Consider the following 16,325-nt stretch of genomic DNA (forward strand, 5'->3'; position numbering starts at 1 on the left):
ATTTTTTTTTTTTTTTTTTTTTTTTTTTTGAGATGGAGTCTCGCTCTGTCGCCCAGGCTGGAGTGCAGTGGCACGATCTCAGCTCACTGCAACCTCCATCTCCTGGGTTCAAGCAATTCTTCTACCTCAGGCTCCTGAGTAGCTGGGATTACAGGTGCCCACCACCACACCCAGCTAATTTTTGCATTTTTAGTAGAGACAGGGTTTCACCATGTTTGCCAGGCTGGTCTTGAATTCCTGACCTCAGGCTATCTGCCTGCCTTGGCCGAGGTAACAGGCATGAGCCACTGTGCCTGGCCGATTTTTTTTTTTTTTTTAAATGATTCCAGAACTTAGGAAGTTCCTCACTAATTTCCATTACTTCATGAGATTTGAGTTTTATGCCAGGCTGAGGTGATATTTTGGTATTGTATGTAGACAGTAACAAACATCCTAGGATCCTTGTCGGGACTTGGGAAGGCAATCTACTAATTGTGAATTTTGCTAATTAAGAAACTTTCTTGCAGCCATAAAAAAAGAATGAAGGGCTGAGCATGGTGGCTCATGCCTGTAATCCTGGAGCTTTGGAAGGCCAAGGTGGATAGATCACCTGAGGTCAGGAGTTCGAGATCAGCCTGGCCAACATAGCAAAACCCTGTCTCTACTAAAAAATACAAAAATTAGCTCTCCATGGTGGTGCATGCCTGTAGTACCAGCTACTCAGGAGGCTGAGTCAGGAGAATCACTTGAACCCAGGAGGTAGAGGTTTCAGTGAGCCAAGATCATGCCACTGCATTCTAGCCTGGGTGAGAATGAGACTCCGTCTCTCTCTCTCTCTCTCTCTCTGTGTGTGTGTGTGTCTCTCTCTCTCTATATATATATATACACACACACACACACATATATAAACTATACAGCAAAACATTAATAACTATATTGGAAACTGTGGCATATCCTTGTTGCTTATACCAATATCTATTTTCCCTTTCTCTTTCCTCCTTAGTAGTAAAACCCCAACTTCATTCAGAAAGGCAGTTAAGTCCATCTGAAAATTCCCAGTCTCCCTTGAAGTTCAGCATAGCCATTTTCTAGTCAATGATATGTAAATAGAAATGTGTGTAGGACTTCCAGAAAGACCTCTTAAAGGAAAGGCACACTTTTTTCTTTTTTTCTTCCTTCCTGCTATTTAAAGGAATGGTTAGAGCTCCAGCAGCCCCCACTGGGCTGTGAGGTAAGTTTGAGGATGTAAGCCAAGTGTTGCAGAGCAGAGTTAAGGAAGCTGAGTGTCTATTAACTTTGTGGCACTACCATTCCTGCTGTGGATTGCTTACCTCCAGGACTCCTTTAGGTGAAAGAATAAACCCTTGTGTGGTGATGCCACTGATGTCAGCACTGTTACTCACAGCTAAATGTATTCCTAAGTGACTCAGGGACCAACTCTAGGCAAAGAAAAATTAATATTCTAAGGTAGTAGAGGATAAGGGTCTTATTTATGTTTCTGATATATTCTTTATAAAGTTGAGTCTAATGCTTCTTTTTTTTTTTTTTTTTTTTTGAGGCGGAGTCTCGCTCTGTCGCCCAGGCTGGAGTGCAGTGGCCGGATCTCAGCTCACTGCAAGCTCCGCCTCCTGGGTTCACGCCATTCTCCTGCCTCAGCCTCCGGAGTAGCTGGGACTACAGGCGCCCGCCACCTCGCCCGGCTAGTTTTTTTTTTTTTGTATTTTTAGTAGAGACGGGGTTTCACCGTGTTAGCCAGGATGGTCTCGATCTCCTGACCTCGTGATCCGCCCGTCTCGGCCTCCCAAAGTGCTGGGATTACAGGCTTGAGCCACCGCGCCCGGCCGAGTCTAATGCTTCTTATAAGCATTATAAGATTGAGTATTCAACCTTTACAGATAAAAAAAGTACATCATCCAGACAGATGAAAAATGGTCTCATTGTCCTTATACATCATTATTACACTCGATTTTTGGTATTTATCAACCCAATCCTTAAATAAAGAAAAAAAGGACACCAAGTCTAAATGAGAGGGAACCTTTTGATGTAAAAGTAAAGTATGACTCTCTTGCAACTTCTGGGAGTTTTTTTGTAGAGCGTCAGCTTCCTTCAGGTGATATGCCAGGGCTTTCTGGAGATAAACATTCTCTTTAAAAACATTTCTTCCAGCATCGTTCAATTGCCTGAAACAGATATAAGATCTCAAAACACAGGTCTTTTAGATATCGCCAAAATAGCAAAATGATTGCTTTACCACCTGCACCCCCCAATATTAGCAATAGTGACCACCACTTATTTAGCTTATGGTGGGTACTCAATAGTTAGGTGGGAATCTCGTAATTTAAGTTCTCGCCCAATAAAAAAGTGAAAACGGCTGAATGCAGTGGCTCACATCTATAATCCCAGCACTTTGGGAGGTTGAGACAGGAGGATCACTTGAGTCTAGGAATTTCAGACCAGCCTAGGCAACACAGTGAGACCCAATCTCTAAGAAAATCTAAAAAATTAGCCAGACATGGTGGTTTGCACCTGTAGTCTGTCGCAGCTACTCAGGTAGCTGAGGAAGGAGAACCACTTGAGCCCAAGAAGTCAAGGCTACAGCAGTGAGCCATGACTGCACCAGTGACAGAACGAAACCCTGTCTCAAAAATAAATAAATCAATAAAGTGAAAAAGGACAGGTTACTTCTAGTCCAAGGCAGTTAAGAGCAGGTATGAGTCTCCCATGCTGTTTCCTGTCCACATGACTGGACATGAAAAACTCAAACATGGCAGAGGTGCAAGAAGGAAGCAGCAAGGTTCCTGAATCATCTCTGGAGGAGAGCTGCCAGACCCACATAGGATTGTTCCATGAACAAGAAATAAACCATTAAGACTTGAGAGTTAGATATACTTCCACTAATATACCTCATGACAACCCTGCAAGATTGCTATTATTAGCCCTGCTTTTATTATCTATCTATTTTTATAAACTCAGATTACTGGGAGAAGTAAAGTAGCCCTACTTTTAGATGAAGAAATTATTATTATTTTTTTTTTTTTGAGACAGAGTCTCGCTCTGTTGCCCAGGCTGGAGTGCAGGGGCCGGATCTCAGCTCACTGCAAGCTCCGCCTCCCGGGTTTACGCCATTCTCCTGCCTCAGCCTCCCGAGTAGCTGGGACTACAGGCGCCCGCCACCTCGCCCAGCTAGTTTTTTGTGTTTTTTAGTAGAGACGGGGTTTCACCGTGTTAGCCAGGATGGTCTCGATCTCCTGACCTCGTGATCCGCCCATCTTGGCCTCCCAAAGTGCTGGGATTACAGGCTTGAGCCACCGCGCCCGGCCTAGATGAAGAAATTTAACTTCAAGAAAGTTAAGAAATGTGGCTTGGCGCAGTGGCTCACATCTGTAATCCCAACACTTGGGGAGGCCAAGGCGGGTAGACTGCTCGAGCCCAGGAGTTCAAGACCAGCCCGGGCAACATGGCAAAACCCAGTCTCTACAAAAAATACAAAAATTAGCTGGGCGTGGTGGCACATGCCTGTAGTCCCAGCTACTCTGGAGGCTGACGTGCGAGGATCACTTGAGCCCAGGAGGTGGAGGATGCAGTGAACCACAATCACGCCAATGTACTCCAGCCTGGGTGAAAGAGCCAGACCCTGTCTCAAAAACAAAGAAACAAACAAAAAGGTAAGAAATCTTCCTATGGTTAGTTAGTATACATGTTGAGAACCAAAGTCAAGTTCAGGCTGGGCACAGTGGCTCATGCCTGTAATCCCAATACTTTGGAAGGCCGAGGTGGGTGAATCACTTGAGGTCAGGAGTTCAAGACCAGCCTGGCCAAGATGGTGAAACCCTGTCTCTACTAAAAATACAACAATTAGCTGGGTGTGGTGGCGGGTGCCTGTAATCCCAGCTACTCAGGAGGCTGAGACATGAGAATCGCCTGAACTTGGGAGGCAGAGGTTGCAGTGAGCTGAGATCATGCCGCTGCACTCCAGTCTGGGTGACAGAGCGAGACTCCATCTCAAAAAAATAAATTAAATAAATAAATAAATAAGTTCAAAGCCCAGGTTCTTTCCACCATACCTTTCTGCCACAGAAAGAGTGGAGGAGAAAGGGGTAGGAGTACACAAAGAAAAACAGTGAGGGACAGTAGACCAGAAAATTTGAAGCAAGTAAGCCAGAACAGAAGGGGGAAGACAAGAAGGTAAGAAGAAAACAGACCAGCAAAGAGGCAAGCGAGGCTATCAGAGTCAGAAAGGAGGCAGCAGTCTCTTACACAACAGCCTCATGGTGGGCTCTCTCTGCCAGCATTATTATCTTCTTTTCAGCCTCTTGTTCTAGTCGGTGCTAAAAAAGAAAATGGGCTGCTTAAATAGTTATGCCTCTAACAACAAATTTTACTCATCAAAAAGTATTTCAGGCCGGGCGCGGTGGCTCAAGTCTGTAATCCCAGCACTTTGGGAGGCCGAGACAGGTGGATCACGAGGTCAGGAGATCGAGACCATCCTGGCTAACACAATGAAGCCCCGTCTCTACTAAAAAATATTAAAAAACTAGCCGGGTGAGGTGGCAGGTGCCTGTAGTCCCAGCTACTCCGGAGGCTGAGGCAGGAGAATGGCGTGAACCCGGGAGGCGGAGCTTGCAGTGAGCTGAGATCCGGCCACTGCACTCCAGCCTGGGCGACAGAGCGACAGAGCGAGACACCGTGTCTAAAAAAAAAAAAAAAAAAAAATGTATTTTAGAATGTCAGATAAAAAACTCCTATCCCCATGACCTGAAAGAAGAACTCCCAAGCACTGGTGGAGGAGCCAACAAAGAGGACAGTGTAAACACAGGAACCTTAGGGTACCGCCCCATTTCCCCACTTAAGCAAGCAATATGACATATAAATAGGGGAGAAAAATCACTTCCATATTGGAAAGCAGAGCCAGGAGGAATTTCTGCTAAATGCACTGAAATGAGAGTTATTCATTTATTCATTCAGGAATGGAAGCCCTCAGGACTAGGCTGTTCTCAGTAGCCTCTCCCTCTACTCCACCCTAATCTTGCTTTCTTTTTTACTTGGTATAGAAAATAAAAATTAGAAGTGCTTGGTCAGTCTACAAAATACTATGAGCATTGGCCGGGCACGGTGGCTCACGTCTGTAACCCCAACACTTTGGGAGGCCGAGGTGGGTGGATCACCTGAGGTCAGGAGTTCAAGACCAGCCTGACCAACATGGAGAAACCTCATCTCCACTAAAAATACAAAATTACCCGAGTGTGGTGGCACATGCCTGTAATCCCAGCTACTCAGTAGGCTGAGGCAGGAGAATCACTTGACCCCGGAAGGCAGAGGTTGCAGTGAGCCGAGATCGCGCCATTGCACTCCAGCCTGGGCAACAAGAGCGAAACTCCGTCTCAAGAAAATAAATAAATAAATAAAAAATAAAAGAATACTATGCGCACTAATAATTACCAGATTGTTTTAGATACTGAAATTCTGTGGTGAACAAAACAGACAAGGTCCCTGATCTCATGAAGCTTATATTCTAGAGTGAAATCTAAACAATAAGCAATAATTATCATGTTTTGAGCATTTACTATGTGCCAGGAACAGTTTTAAGAACATTACATGTATCATTTATCTGTCACAGCAACCCTGTAATATAGATACTACTATTATGCCCAAAAGCAGGGACTGAGGAAACAGAAAAAGAAAGGTTGGCCGGGCGTGCTGGCTCATGTTTGTAATCCTAGCACCTTGGGAGGCCAAGGTGGGATGACTGGAGCTCAGGAGTTAGAACCCAGCTCTAGGACTCCCCATCTCTGGGAGTCTCCCTCTGTTGCCCAGGCTGAAATACAATGGCGTGATCTCGGCTCACTGCAACCTCTGCCTCCTGGGTTCGATCGATTCTTCCACCTCACCCTCCCGAGTACCTGGGATTACAGGTACCTACCACCATGCCCAGCTAATGTTTGTATTTTTGTAGAGACAGGGTTTCAGCATGTTGGCCAGGCTGGTGTTAAACTCCTGACCTCAGGTGATCCACCTGCCTCAGCCTCCCAAAGTGCTGGGATTACAGGCGTGAGCCACCATGCCCAGCCAAAAAAATTTTTTTTTAATTAGGCATGGTAGTGTGTACCTGTGGTCCCGCTACTCGGAAGACTGAGACAGGAGGATTGTATGAGACTGGGAGGTGGAGGCTGCAGTGAGCCATGATTGTGCCACTGCACTCCAGCCTGGGTGACTCTGTCTTAAAAAAAAAAAAAAAAAGAGAAGAGGTTGGTGACTTGCCCAAAGTCACAAAGCTAGTAAGTGGCAGAGCAGGGATTTATATGCAGGCAATCTGATGCTATACAGTCCCCTAACAAGTAAACAAATAATTTATAGACTGTGATAAATGCTATCAATAAAATAAACGGGTTAATAAGCTAGATAGTAACTAGAGGAGGTCATTTTATTATTTATTTATTCTTATTTTTGAGACAGAGTCTCACTCTGTCACCCAGGCTGGAGTGCAGTGGCACGATCTTGGCTCACTGCAACATCTGTCTCCCAAGTTCAGGTGATTCTCGTGTCTCAGCCTCCCGAGTATCTGGGACTACAGGCGTGCACCACCATGCCCAGCTAATTTTTGTGTTTTCAGTAGAGACAGGGTTTCACTATGTTGACCAGGCTGGTCACAAACTCCTGTCCTCAAGTGATCCACCAGCCTTGGCCTCTCAAAGTGCTAGGATTATAGGCGTGAGCCACTGTGCCCAGCCTCATTTTAGATTAGAGTTTAGGAAATCTCTCTCTAAAGAAATGATATATGAGCTCTAAATAAGAATAATCCAGAGCTGGAGGAACAGCATTCCAGAAAGAGGGACTATCAATATAAAAATATGGATGTAGAGGCCAGGAGTGGTGGCTCATGCCTATAATCCTACACTTTGGGAGGCCGAAGCGGGAAGGTCACCTGAGGTCAGGAGTTCGAGGCCAGCCTGGCCAACATGGTGAAACCCCGTCTCTACTAAAAGTACAAAAATTAGCTACTCAGGAGGCTGAGGCAGGAGAATCAATTGAACCCAGGAGGCAGAGGTTGCAGTGAGTCGAGATCATGCCACTGCACTCCAGCCTGGGTGACAGAGTGAGACTCTGTCTTAAAATATGTGTGTGTGTGTGTGTGTGTGTGTGTGTGTGTGTGTGTGTGTGTGTAGGACAGGGCTTTGTGATTCAAAGAACAGAAAGAAAGAAATGGGAAAATCAAACAAACACCAATGACCTGGGAAATCCTTTATATGGCCGGTTGGGGCATGCTGAGGTATGAAGTAAATGAACAGGCCTATTGGAAAGCCCAATGCCATGAAGCAGCAGCATCGGGGCTCAAACTAGCACAGGAGAAATATCCACAAAGTTTACACCTAACATGGGAAGGCAGACCCTACTGTGATGTGAACATTCATTCCCATCCTTCTTTTTCCTTCCCAGCTTCCACTAGTGGCGAGGAAAACAAAACATTCACTTTCCCAGTAGTGTGTATGTGTGTGTATGTGTGTGTGTATGTATGAGAGAGAGAGAAACAGAGAGAGAGAGAGAGAGAACAGGGCCTTGCTCTGTCATCCAGGCTGGAATACAGTGACACAATCATGGATAATTGCAGCCCCGAATTCCTGGGCTCAAGCAATCCTCGAGCCTCAGTCTCCACAGTAGGTGGGATGACAGTGTGTGCCACCCAGCATTCTTTATAACATGGTTCTGGTCAGTCATATGTAAGATGAAATGTGTTAGCAGCTTCTGGGCAAGTTGTTATGGCTTCCAGATAAAAGGGACAGACACAGCTGGAGTCTCCCTTCTTGTCTTGAACACAAAGCTTCAAACTGCAGTAACTGTCTTGTAACCATGAAGGAAAGGTCAGCAGCCATCTGCTCTCATATATAAAAATCATGTTTACATAAGCACTGTTACTCGGATATTCTGTAAACTGATCAACTCTTTCTAACCTTTATTTTCTACACCAAATAGAAAAGAGATCAAGATTAGGGTGGAATAGGCTCCTGAGAACAGCCTATTCCTGAGGGTTTCCATTCCTGACAGTGCAAGGGAGGGTCTCAGAGGGAAAGCACCAGGGTGCTGCTCTTGCCCCATTTCTTTCTGGTTATTCCATACTCCATACACAAACTGGAAACCTAGAGCCACTTTCTTTTTTTTTTTTTTTTTTTTTTTGAGACGGAGTCTTGCTCGGTTGCCCGGGCTGGAGTGCAGTGGCCGGATCTCAACTCACTGCAAGCTCCGCCTCCCTGGTTTATGCCATTCTCCTGCCTCAGCCTCCCGAGTAGCTGGGACTACAGGTGCCCGCCACCTCGCCTGGCTAGTTTTTTGTATTTTTTAGTAGAGACGGGGTTTCACCATGTTAGCCAGGATGGTCTCGATCGTGATCCACCCGTCTCGGCCTCCCAAAGTGCTGGGATTACAGGCTTGAGCCACCGCGCCCAGCCTCCTAGAGCCACTTTCTATAGCAATTCCTTTTATCTAAACCCCATAGGAGCAGGGCATGGTGGCTCATGCCTGTAATCCCAACACTTTAGGAGGTCAAGGTGGAAGGACTGCTGGAGCCCAGGAGTTCAAGACCAGCAACACAGTGAGACCCCATTTCAGTTTGTTGTTGTTGTTGTTGTTGTTATTTGAGACAGTCTCGTTTATCACCCAGGATGGAGTGCAGTGGAGTAGTCTTGGTTCACTGCAACCACTGCCTCTGGGGTTCAAGCAATTCTCCTGCCTCAGCCTCCTGAGTAGCTGGGATTACAGGTGCACACCACCATGCCTGGCTAATTTTTGTATTTTTAGTAGAGATGAGGTTTCACCATGTTGGCCAGGCTGGTCTCAAACTCCTGGCCTCAAGTGATCCACCCACCCTGGCCTCCCAAAGTGCTGGGATTACAGGCGTGAACCACCACGCCAGGCCCAGCAAGACCTCATTTCTACAAAAAATAAAAATTAGCTAGGTGTGATGATACATGCCTGTAGCCCCAACTACTTAGGAGAGGCTGAGGTAGGAGGATTGCTTGAATCCAGGAGGTGGAGGTCAAGGCTGCAGTGAGCTGTGACTGCGCCACTGCACTCTAGCCTGGGCGACAGAGCAAGACCCTGTCTCAAACAAACAAGTAACCAAACAAAACCTCATTTGCCCCACCCTCAAGTGCCTACATTCCTACCAATTTCTGAAAGAATCTATTTAATTCTTTCCTAAGAATAAAAAATTAAAGAAAAGATTAAAGAACAACCATGAATCCTCTGAAAGGATTCTGTAGAAGTGTTCCAATGTACTTCCCATAATTTGGAAAGTTAACTTCAGAAACACAGAAAAAGTTGGAAGCTGTGTTGTGCTAAGGACCTTTTTTTTTTTTTTTTTTTTGAGAAGGAGTCTTGCTCTACCACCCAGGATGGAGTGCAGTGGTGCAATCTCGCCTCACTGCAACCTCTGCCTCCTAAGTTCAAGCAATTCTCCTGCCTCAGCCTCCTGAGTAGCTGGGACTACAGGCACGTGCCACCATGCCTGGCTAATTTTTGTATTTTTGTAGAGATAGGGTCAGGCTGGTCTCAAACTCCTGACCTCAGATGATCCACCCACCTTGGCCTCCCAAAATGCTGGGATTACAGGTGTGAACCACTGTGCCCGGCCTTTTATTAGCATCTTTAGCTCGGCTTGACAAAGGAAACATCTTTGCACACATATGAGAGTGACTTCTCCACTCCCATCTTCCCTATATAATGGAGTACATTCCCTATATAATGGAGTCTTACCAGGGGAGTATCAAGCTGAGGGAGACATGTCCCAAAGCCTTCAGAAGAGGACAAGAATTTCTGAATGGGAATGAAAACAAGGACTAGATATTGAGGTTTCTAGAAGGTTTTATTTTCCCTGATTTTATTGTGCTATAATTTAGTAACAATCTTCTAATCTTCTATTAAGATACCAAATGGAAGGTTGATGTTTCAGAATGCATGTAAATACACTTATGTTGCTCTAGTAAACAAAACATTTTAAATTAACCCTAATAATCTGTACCTTTTCTTCAAAAAATCTGCTTTCCAGTCTTCTAAGAGTCTCCTGATGCATCCGCTCTGTGTTTCTTAAATTCTCCTTCAGCTAAAATTAAAATAACAAACAAATGGTCAATAGAAAATGGGGTTCATTGGGCATATACTCAGAAATTATCAATAAGGAAACGTTTTCTGTTATACATTACCTCTTAATCCTGAATACACAGAAAAAAATCTGTGTTCCTGCCTCTGAGTACCAAATTTCCCTCAATCTTCTACAGATTGATAGCATTAGTACAGTAGTCCCCCTTATGTGCAGTTTCACTTTTTGCAGCTTCAGATAACTGCAGTCAACGATGGTTCAAAAATATTAGGAGGCTGAGCACGGTGGCTCACACCTGTAATCTCAGCACTTTGGGAGGCGAAGGTGGGCAGATTGCTTGAAGAAGTTTGAGACCAGCCTGGGCAACATGGCTAAACCCTGTCTACAAAAAATACAAAAATTAGCTGAATGTGGTGGTGCACACCTATAGTTCCAGCTACTCCAGAACTGAGGCTGAGGTGGGAGAATCATCTGGGCCCAGGAGGCAGAGACTGCAGTGAGCCCAGATTGCTCCAACCTGGGCAACACAGCGAGACTAATCTCAAAAAAAAAAAAAAGATGTTTTGGAAGAAAGAGAGAGAGACAACATTAACAAGACTTTCAAAATTAGTATCAACATACAAGTTTATAAAAATATCTACTATCCCATGGTATGTGGAGATGGATTTTTCATCTACCATTAGACTCCCTCAAAAATCTATAAATTAATAAAGCTTTCAAAGGATAAGTAGGCAGCACAGATCACAAACCTTTAAAAGTTCATGTTCATTAAACCATAAATTCTACTAAGAAGTTATCCTAAAAACTAAAGATATAGGCCAGGTACAGTGGCTCACACCTGCAATCTCAGCACTTTGGGAGGCCAAGGCAGAGGATCACCTGAGGTCAGGAGTTCAAGACCAGTCTGACCAACATGGTGAAACCCCTGTCTCTACTATATACAAAAACAAAATTAGCCGGGCATGGTGCCACATGCCTGTAATCCCAGCTACTTGGGAGGCTGAGGCAGAAGAATTGCTTGAACCCGGGAGGCAGAAGTTGCAGTGAGCCGATTGTGCCACTGCACTCCAACCTGGGCAAAAAAAGTGAAACTCTGTCTCAAAAAAACAAAAACAAAACTAAAGATATAGAAAAAGATTTCGTTCCTTAGATGATCCCCACAGTTTATAATAGTGAAAATTAGGAAAAAGTCCAAATGTCCAACAGCAAGCAACCAATCAATAAATTAAGATATATCTACCCAATGGAATTCCATGCATCTATTGAAAAAATTTTGTAGAAAATGTTTAATGGCATTGAAAAACGTTCACAATATATAAAGTGAAAAATCAGGTTAACAATTTATATCATGACTTCACTTTTATAAAAATAACACATAGTTATTTTTAGATGTTTCTACAGCAGAGGAAAAAAGAAACTATACAATGGTTACATAGTGTAATTATAAGGGATGGACTATTTTTATTTTCTAATTTTATCAACCAAACTAAATTTGCTGTAATGAGTATTATCATTTTGTCAAAAGAAGATTAAAACTTTTTAAAATAATAACTGCAATCTAACAACATATGCAATATATGCTTCTTCTGTTAATCAGGTATTCATCTCTTTCTTTTTTCTTTTTTTGGAGACAGGATCTGGCTCTGTTGCCCAGGCTGGAGTGCAGTGATTTTTTTTGTAGAGATGGTGTTTTGCTGCCGGGTGCGGTGGCTCAAGCCTGTAATCCCAGCACTTTGGGAGGCCGAGACGGGCGGATCACGAGGTCAGGAGATTGAGACCATCCTGGCTAACACGGTGAAACCTCATCTCTACTAAAAAATACAAAAAACTAGCCAGGCGAGGTGGCGGGCGCCTGTAGTCCCAGCTACACGGGAGGCTGAGGCAGGAGAATGGCGTGAACCCGGGAGGCGGAGCTTGCAGTGAGCTGAGATCCTGCCACTGCAAACCAGCCTGGGCGACAGAGCAAGACTCCGTCTCAAAAAAAAAAAAAAGAGATGGTGTTTTGCCACTTGGCCTAGGCTGGTCTTGAACTCCTGGGCTCAAGTGTTCTTCCCACCTTAGCCTCTGAAAGTGCTGTTATTAGAGGCATAAGCCACTGTGCCCAGCCAGAAATAATTTTTTTCTTTAAAACATATCTTGAATACCTTTTGAGAATCTCAATTTAATAGTTCTCTTTGTAATTTGTATAATGAATTCTATATACACAGTATAATTAATTTTCTTCCCTAATGTATACCTCCTAATTTAAAATTCATGGGCCCTCATGCTTGCCACAATTCTGCTACATTTGGGATTCCACAGAACCACCTTATTTTTTCCCATAATCCAATATCTTTTGAATTTTAAGTCTTCCTCAAGGGCCCACTTTGAAAGGTCTGAAATCTATTTCTCCACTAGGTGGCAACACTGTTCTTAAAAAAAATTACATCATGGCCTACTTGAATATGCACAACTAGTTCTTAATTTATTTTGATTCAGAATGTATACCTGTACATAGGCTATTTTAAGAGTTTGTGAAAAGTTAATTATGTTGATTCAATCTACAGCATTTTCATATAAAACATAACTTGTATTCCTTCCAGAAAAGTTGACATTCCTTCATTTATGTTTTTAACAAAAGACCCACTCAGCATTTAACGAAGATTGATTCAACATTACTGTGTATCTTGTATTTCAATGAATACAAAGGACAACACTATTCATGCCTTAAATGAGTGCAATCTATTAGGGGAGATAAGATAAATGATAAATAAATGTAATATCAAGACAATATCTTTAGGTACATAAAAAGACAAGATAAAAAAGACGGAATGGGGCTAAGTGGTATAAAACAGATAGAAAATGCTATAGAAACACACAGAAATGAAAATTATTACTTTTTTTTCTTTTTTGAAATGGAGTTTTGCTCTTGTTGCCCAGGCTGGAGTGCAATGGTGTGATCTCAGCTCACTGCAACCTCTGCCTCCCAGGTTCAAGCGATTCTCCTGCCTCATCCTCCTGAGTAGCTGGGATTACAGGCATGTGCCACACCAGACCCAGCTAATTTTGTATTTTTAGTAGAGACAGGGTTTCTCCATGTTGGTCAGGCTAGTCTCGAACTCCAGACCTCAGGTGATCCACCTGCCTCAGCCTCCCAAAGTGCTGGGATTACAGGCATCAGCCACCACGCCTGGCCGAAAATTATTACTTTGAAACAGGACTGTAGGGGAAGGCTTCATGGAGACCATGAATTTGAGCTGAGCCTTTGAAAGACAGGTGGCTGGGCATGGTGGCTCATGCCTATAAGCCTAGCACTTTGGGAGGCCCAGGCAGGCAGACTGTTTGAGCCCAGGAGTTTGAGACCAGCCTCGGCAAGAGCGAAACCCCATCTCAAAAAAAAAAAAGAAAAAAATTAGCCAGGTGTTGTGGTACGTGCCTGTAGTACTAGCTGCTGAGGAGCCTGAAATAAGAGGATCACTTGAGCCTAGGAAGTAGAGGCTGCGGTGAGCCATGACTGCACCACTGCACTCCAACCTGGGTGACAGAGCGAGACTCTGTCTCAAGAAAAAAAAAGAAAAAACAAAAAAAGAGGCCAAGTGTGGTGGCTCATGCCTGTAATCCCAGCACTTTGGGAGGCTGAGGCAGGCAGATAATGAGGTCAGGAGATCGAGACCATCCTGGCCAATCTGTACTAAAAAATACAAAAAGTTAGCCAGGTGTAGTGGCACGTGCCTGTAGTCCCAGCTACTTGGAAGGCTGAGGCAGGAGAATCACTTGAACCTGGGAGGCAGAGGTTGCAGTGAGCTGAGATCGCACCACTGTACTCCAGCCTGGGCAACAGAGTGAAACTCCGTCTCAAAAAAAAAAAAAAGAAAGAAAAAGAAAGATAATATTTTAATGGGCAAAGACCTACCAGGAATATATTCCAGATAAAAACAGTGTGAACAATGTAACAAAGAGACAAGATTTCAGGGATTAATGAATACCCATTTTGGGTGAATTACAGGAATTATGGAGGTGGGTGATGTAGTAAAAGGAGATAATAATGTTCCGAGACAGGTACAGGGTCTTGACTTTAACATTAAGGTGTGTGGACAATATTCTGTTTACAGTGGAGAAACACTAAAGACAGCTCTTTTTTATTTTATTTTTTTATTTTTATTTGAGACAGAGTCTCACTCTGTTACCCAGGCTGGAGTGCAGCGGTGTGATCTTGGCTCACTGTAACCTCCGCCTGCCAGGTACAAGCAATTCTCCTGCCTCAGCCTCCGGAGAGCTGGGACTACAGGCACATGCCACCATGCCTAACTAATGTTTCTATTGTTTAGTAGAGACAGGGTTTCACCATGTTGGACAGGCTGGTCTCAAATCTCAGATGATCCACCTGCCTCGGACTCCCAAAGTGCTAGGATTACAGGTTTGAGCCACTGTGCCCCACCTAAAGACAACTCTTGAAGGATATGATCAGAACTGTGATATTTTAGGCCAGGTGCAGTGGCTCATGCCCGTAACCCCAGCACTTTGGGAGGCCGAGGCAGGCGGATCACCTGAGGCCAGGAGTTCTTGACCAGCCTGGCCAACATGGAGAAACCTTGTCTCTACTAAAAATACAAAAAATTAGCTTAGCACGGTGACATGCACCTATAGTCCCTGTTACTTGGGAGGCTGAGCACCAAAATCGCTTGAACCCAAGAGGTGGAGGTTGCAGTGAGCCGAGATCACGCCACTGCACTCTAGCGTGGGTGACACAGCAAGACTCCATCTCAAAAAAAAAAGAACTGTGATAATTTTAAAAGTATTTCTATAGCTGCGTATACACTGGACTGTAGTGGTATGGTAGTTTTAAAATATGTCTACAAGTTCTTTGACACTCTTCCCTTCAAATGATGGAACCTAATTCCCCACTGCTAGGAATGTGGGCCAGACTTAAGGATTCACTTTTAACTATTAATAATAAAATATGGTAGAAGTAATGCTATGTGACTTTGAAGTCTAGGTCATGAAAAAGATAGCTTCTGTCTAGATCTTGCTCAGATTATTTACTCTGGGTGAAGTCATCCACCAAGTCATGAGAACACTCAACCAGTTTATAAAAGGGCCCATATGCACTGAGCGTAGTGGCTTACACCTGTAATCCAAGCACTTTGGGAGGCCGAGGTGGCCAGACCACTTGAGGTCAGGAGTTCCAGACCAGCCCTACCAACACAGTGAAACCCTGACTCTACTAAAAAAAAAAAAAAAAAAAAAAAGAAAAAAAATAACAATTAGCTGGGGGTGTTGGCGTACACCTGTAATCCCAGTTACTGGGGAGGCTGAGGCAGCGAGAATCGCTTGAACCCAGGAGGCGGAGGTTGCAGGGAGCTGAGGTCGTGCCACTGCACTCCAGCCTGGGTGATGGAGTAAGACCCCATGTCAAAAAAAAAAAAAAAAAAAAAAAAAGGCTCATAGGAGGAGAGGTCTCCCACTAATCACCAGCACCAACTTAACAGTCACTTGAGTGTGCCTCCTGGGAAGCAGATCCTCAAGCCCCAATCAAGCCTTAAGACAGATGACTGTAACCTGTGCTATACTAAAGTATTTCCTCCAGAGAAATCAGCAAATGCTACAAATCAAGACCTTTTTTATTTTAATAGAGAGCTGCACACCACTGTTTATATAATTTTACCATGTGACATGCTATTTTATGCACTTTACATATATTAACTCATTTAATCCTATAACAATTCTATGAAATAGTAACTGATTTTACTTTATTTTTGAGACATGGTTTCATTCTGTCACCCAGGCTAGAGTGTAGTAGTGTAATCACAGCACACTGCAGCCTCAATCTCCTGGGCTCAAGTGACCCTCCCACCTCAGCCTCCCAAGTTGCTGGAACTACAGGCATGAGCTACCATGCCTGGCTAATTTAAAAAAATTTTTTTGTAGAGGTGGGATTTCACTATGTTGCCTAGGCTAGTCTTGAACTCTTGGCCTCAAGAGATTCTCGTACCTTGGCCTCCAAAGTGCTGGGATTACAGGCATAAGCCACCATGCCTGGCTGAGATACTAGCTCTTACTATATCATTTTACAGATAAGAAAACCAAGGTATAGAAAAGTTAAGTAACTTGCCTATAGTTACAAAGCTGATTTCAGCTACTTGTTCCTGGCACTCACCTGTGCCACTTATTGAATTATCAGTAATGTAATAAAACTATATCCAAGCCAAGGAAAGTAAGAGAAAGAGCACAGCAAGGTAACATAAATTTTCTGAAAGTACTCAGTGTTTCTCACCCC

The 16,325-nt window shown here is 43.9% G+C and overlaps 1 protein-coding gene across 4 annotated transcripts in view; it reads right to left on the reverse strand.

Moving 5' to 3' along the window:
* Positions 1-16,325, reverse strand: part of BBOF1 (basal body orientation factor 1) — a 54,661-nt gene that overhangs the window by 19,761 nt on the left and 18,575 nt on the right. For 3 of the 4 annotated variants that reach the window (XM_026455792.2, XM_026455795.2, XM_026455793.2), the window contains 3 exons: positions 9,992-10,072; positions 4,237-4,307; positions 2,015-2,159 (listed from right to left, as the gene is read on the reverse strand). In XM_026455792.2, coding sequence (XP_026311577.1) covers positions 2,015-2,159; positions 4,237-4,307; positions 9,992-10,072 — 297 coding nt within the window. Of the gene's footprint in view, positions 1-1,310; positions 1,419-2,014; positions 2,160-4,236; positions 4,308-9,991; positions 10,073-16,325 lie in introns of all 4 variants that reach the window. The other variant, XM_026455791.2, reaches the window with a different exon arrangement.

The sequence above is a fragment of the Piliocolobus tephrosceles genome, chromosome 6, assembly GCF_002776525.5.
Source record: "Piliocolobus tephrosceles isolate RC106 chromosome 6, ASM277652v3, whole genome shotgun sequence".
Taxonomy (NCBI): Eukaryota; Metazoa; Chordata; class Mammalia; order Primates; family Cercopithecidae; genus Piliocolobus; species Piliocolobus tephrosceles.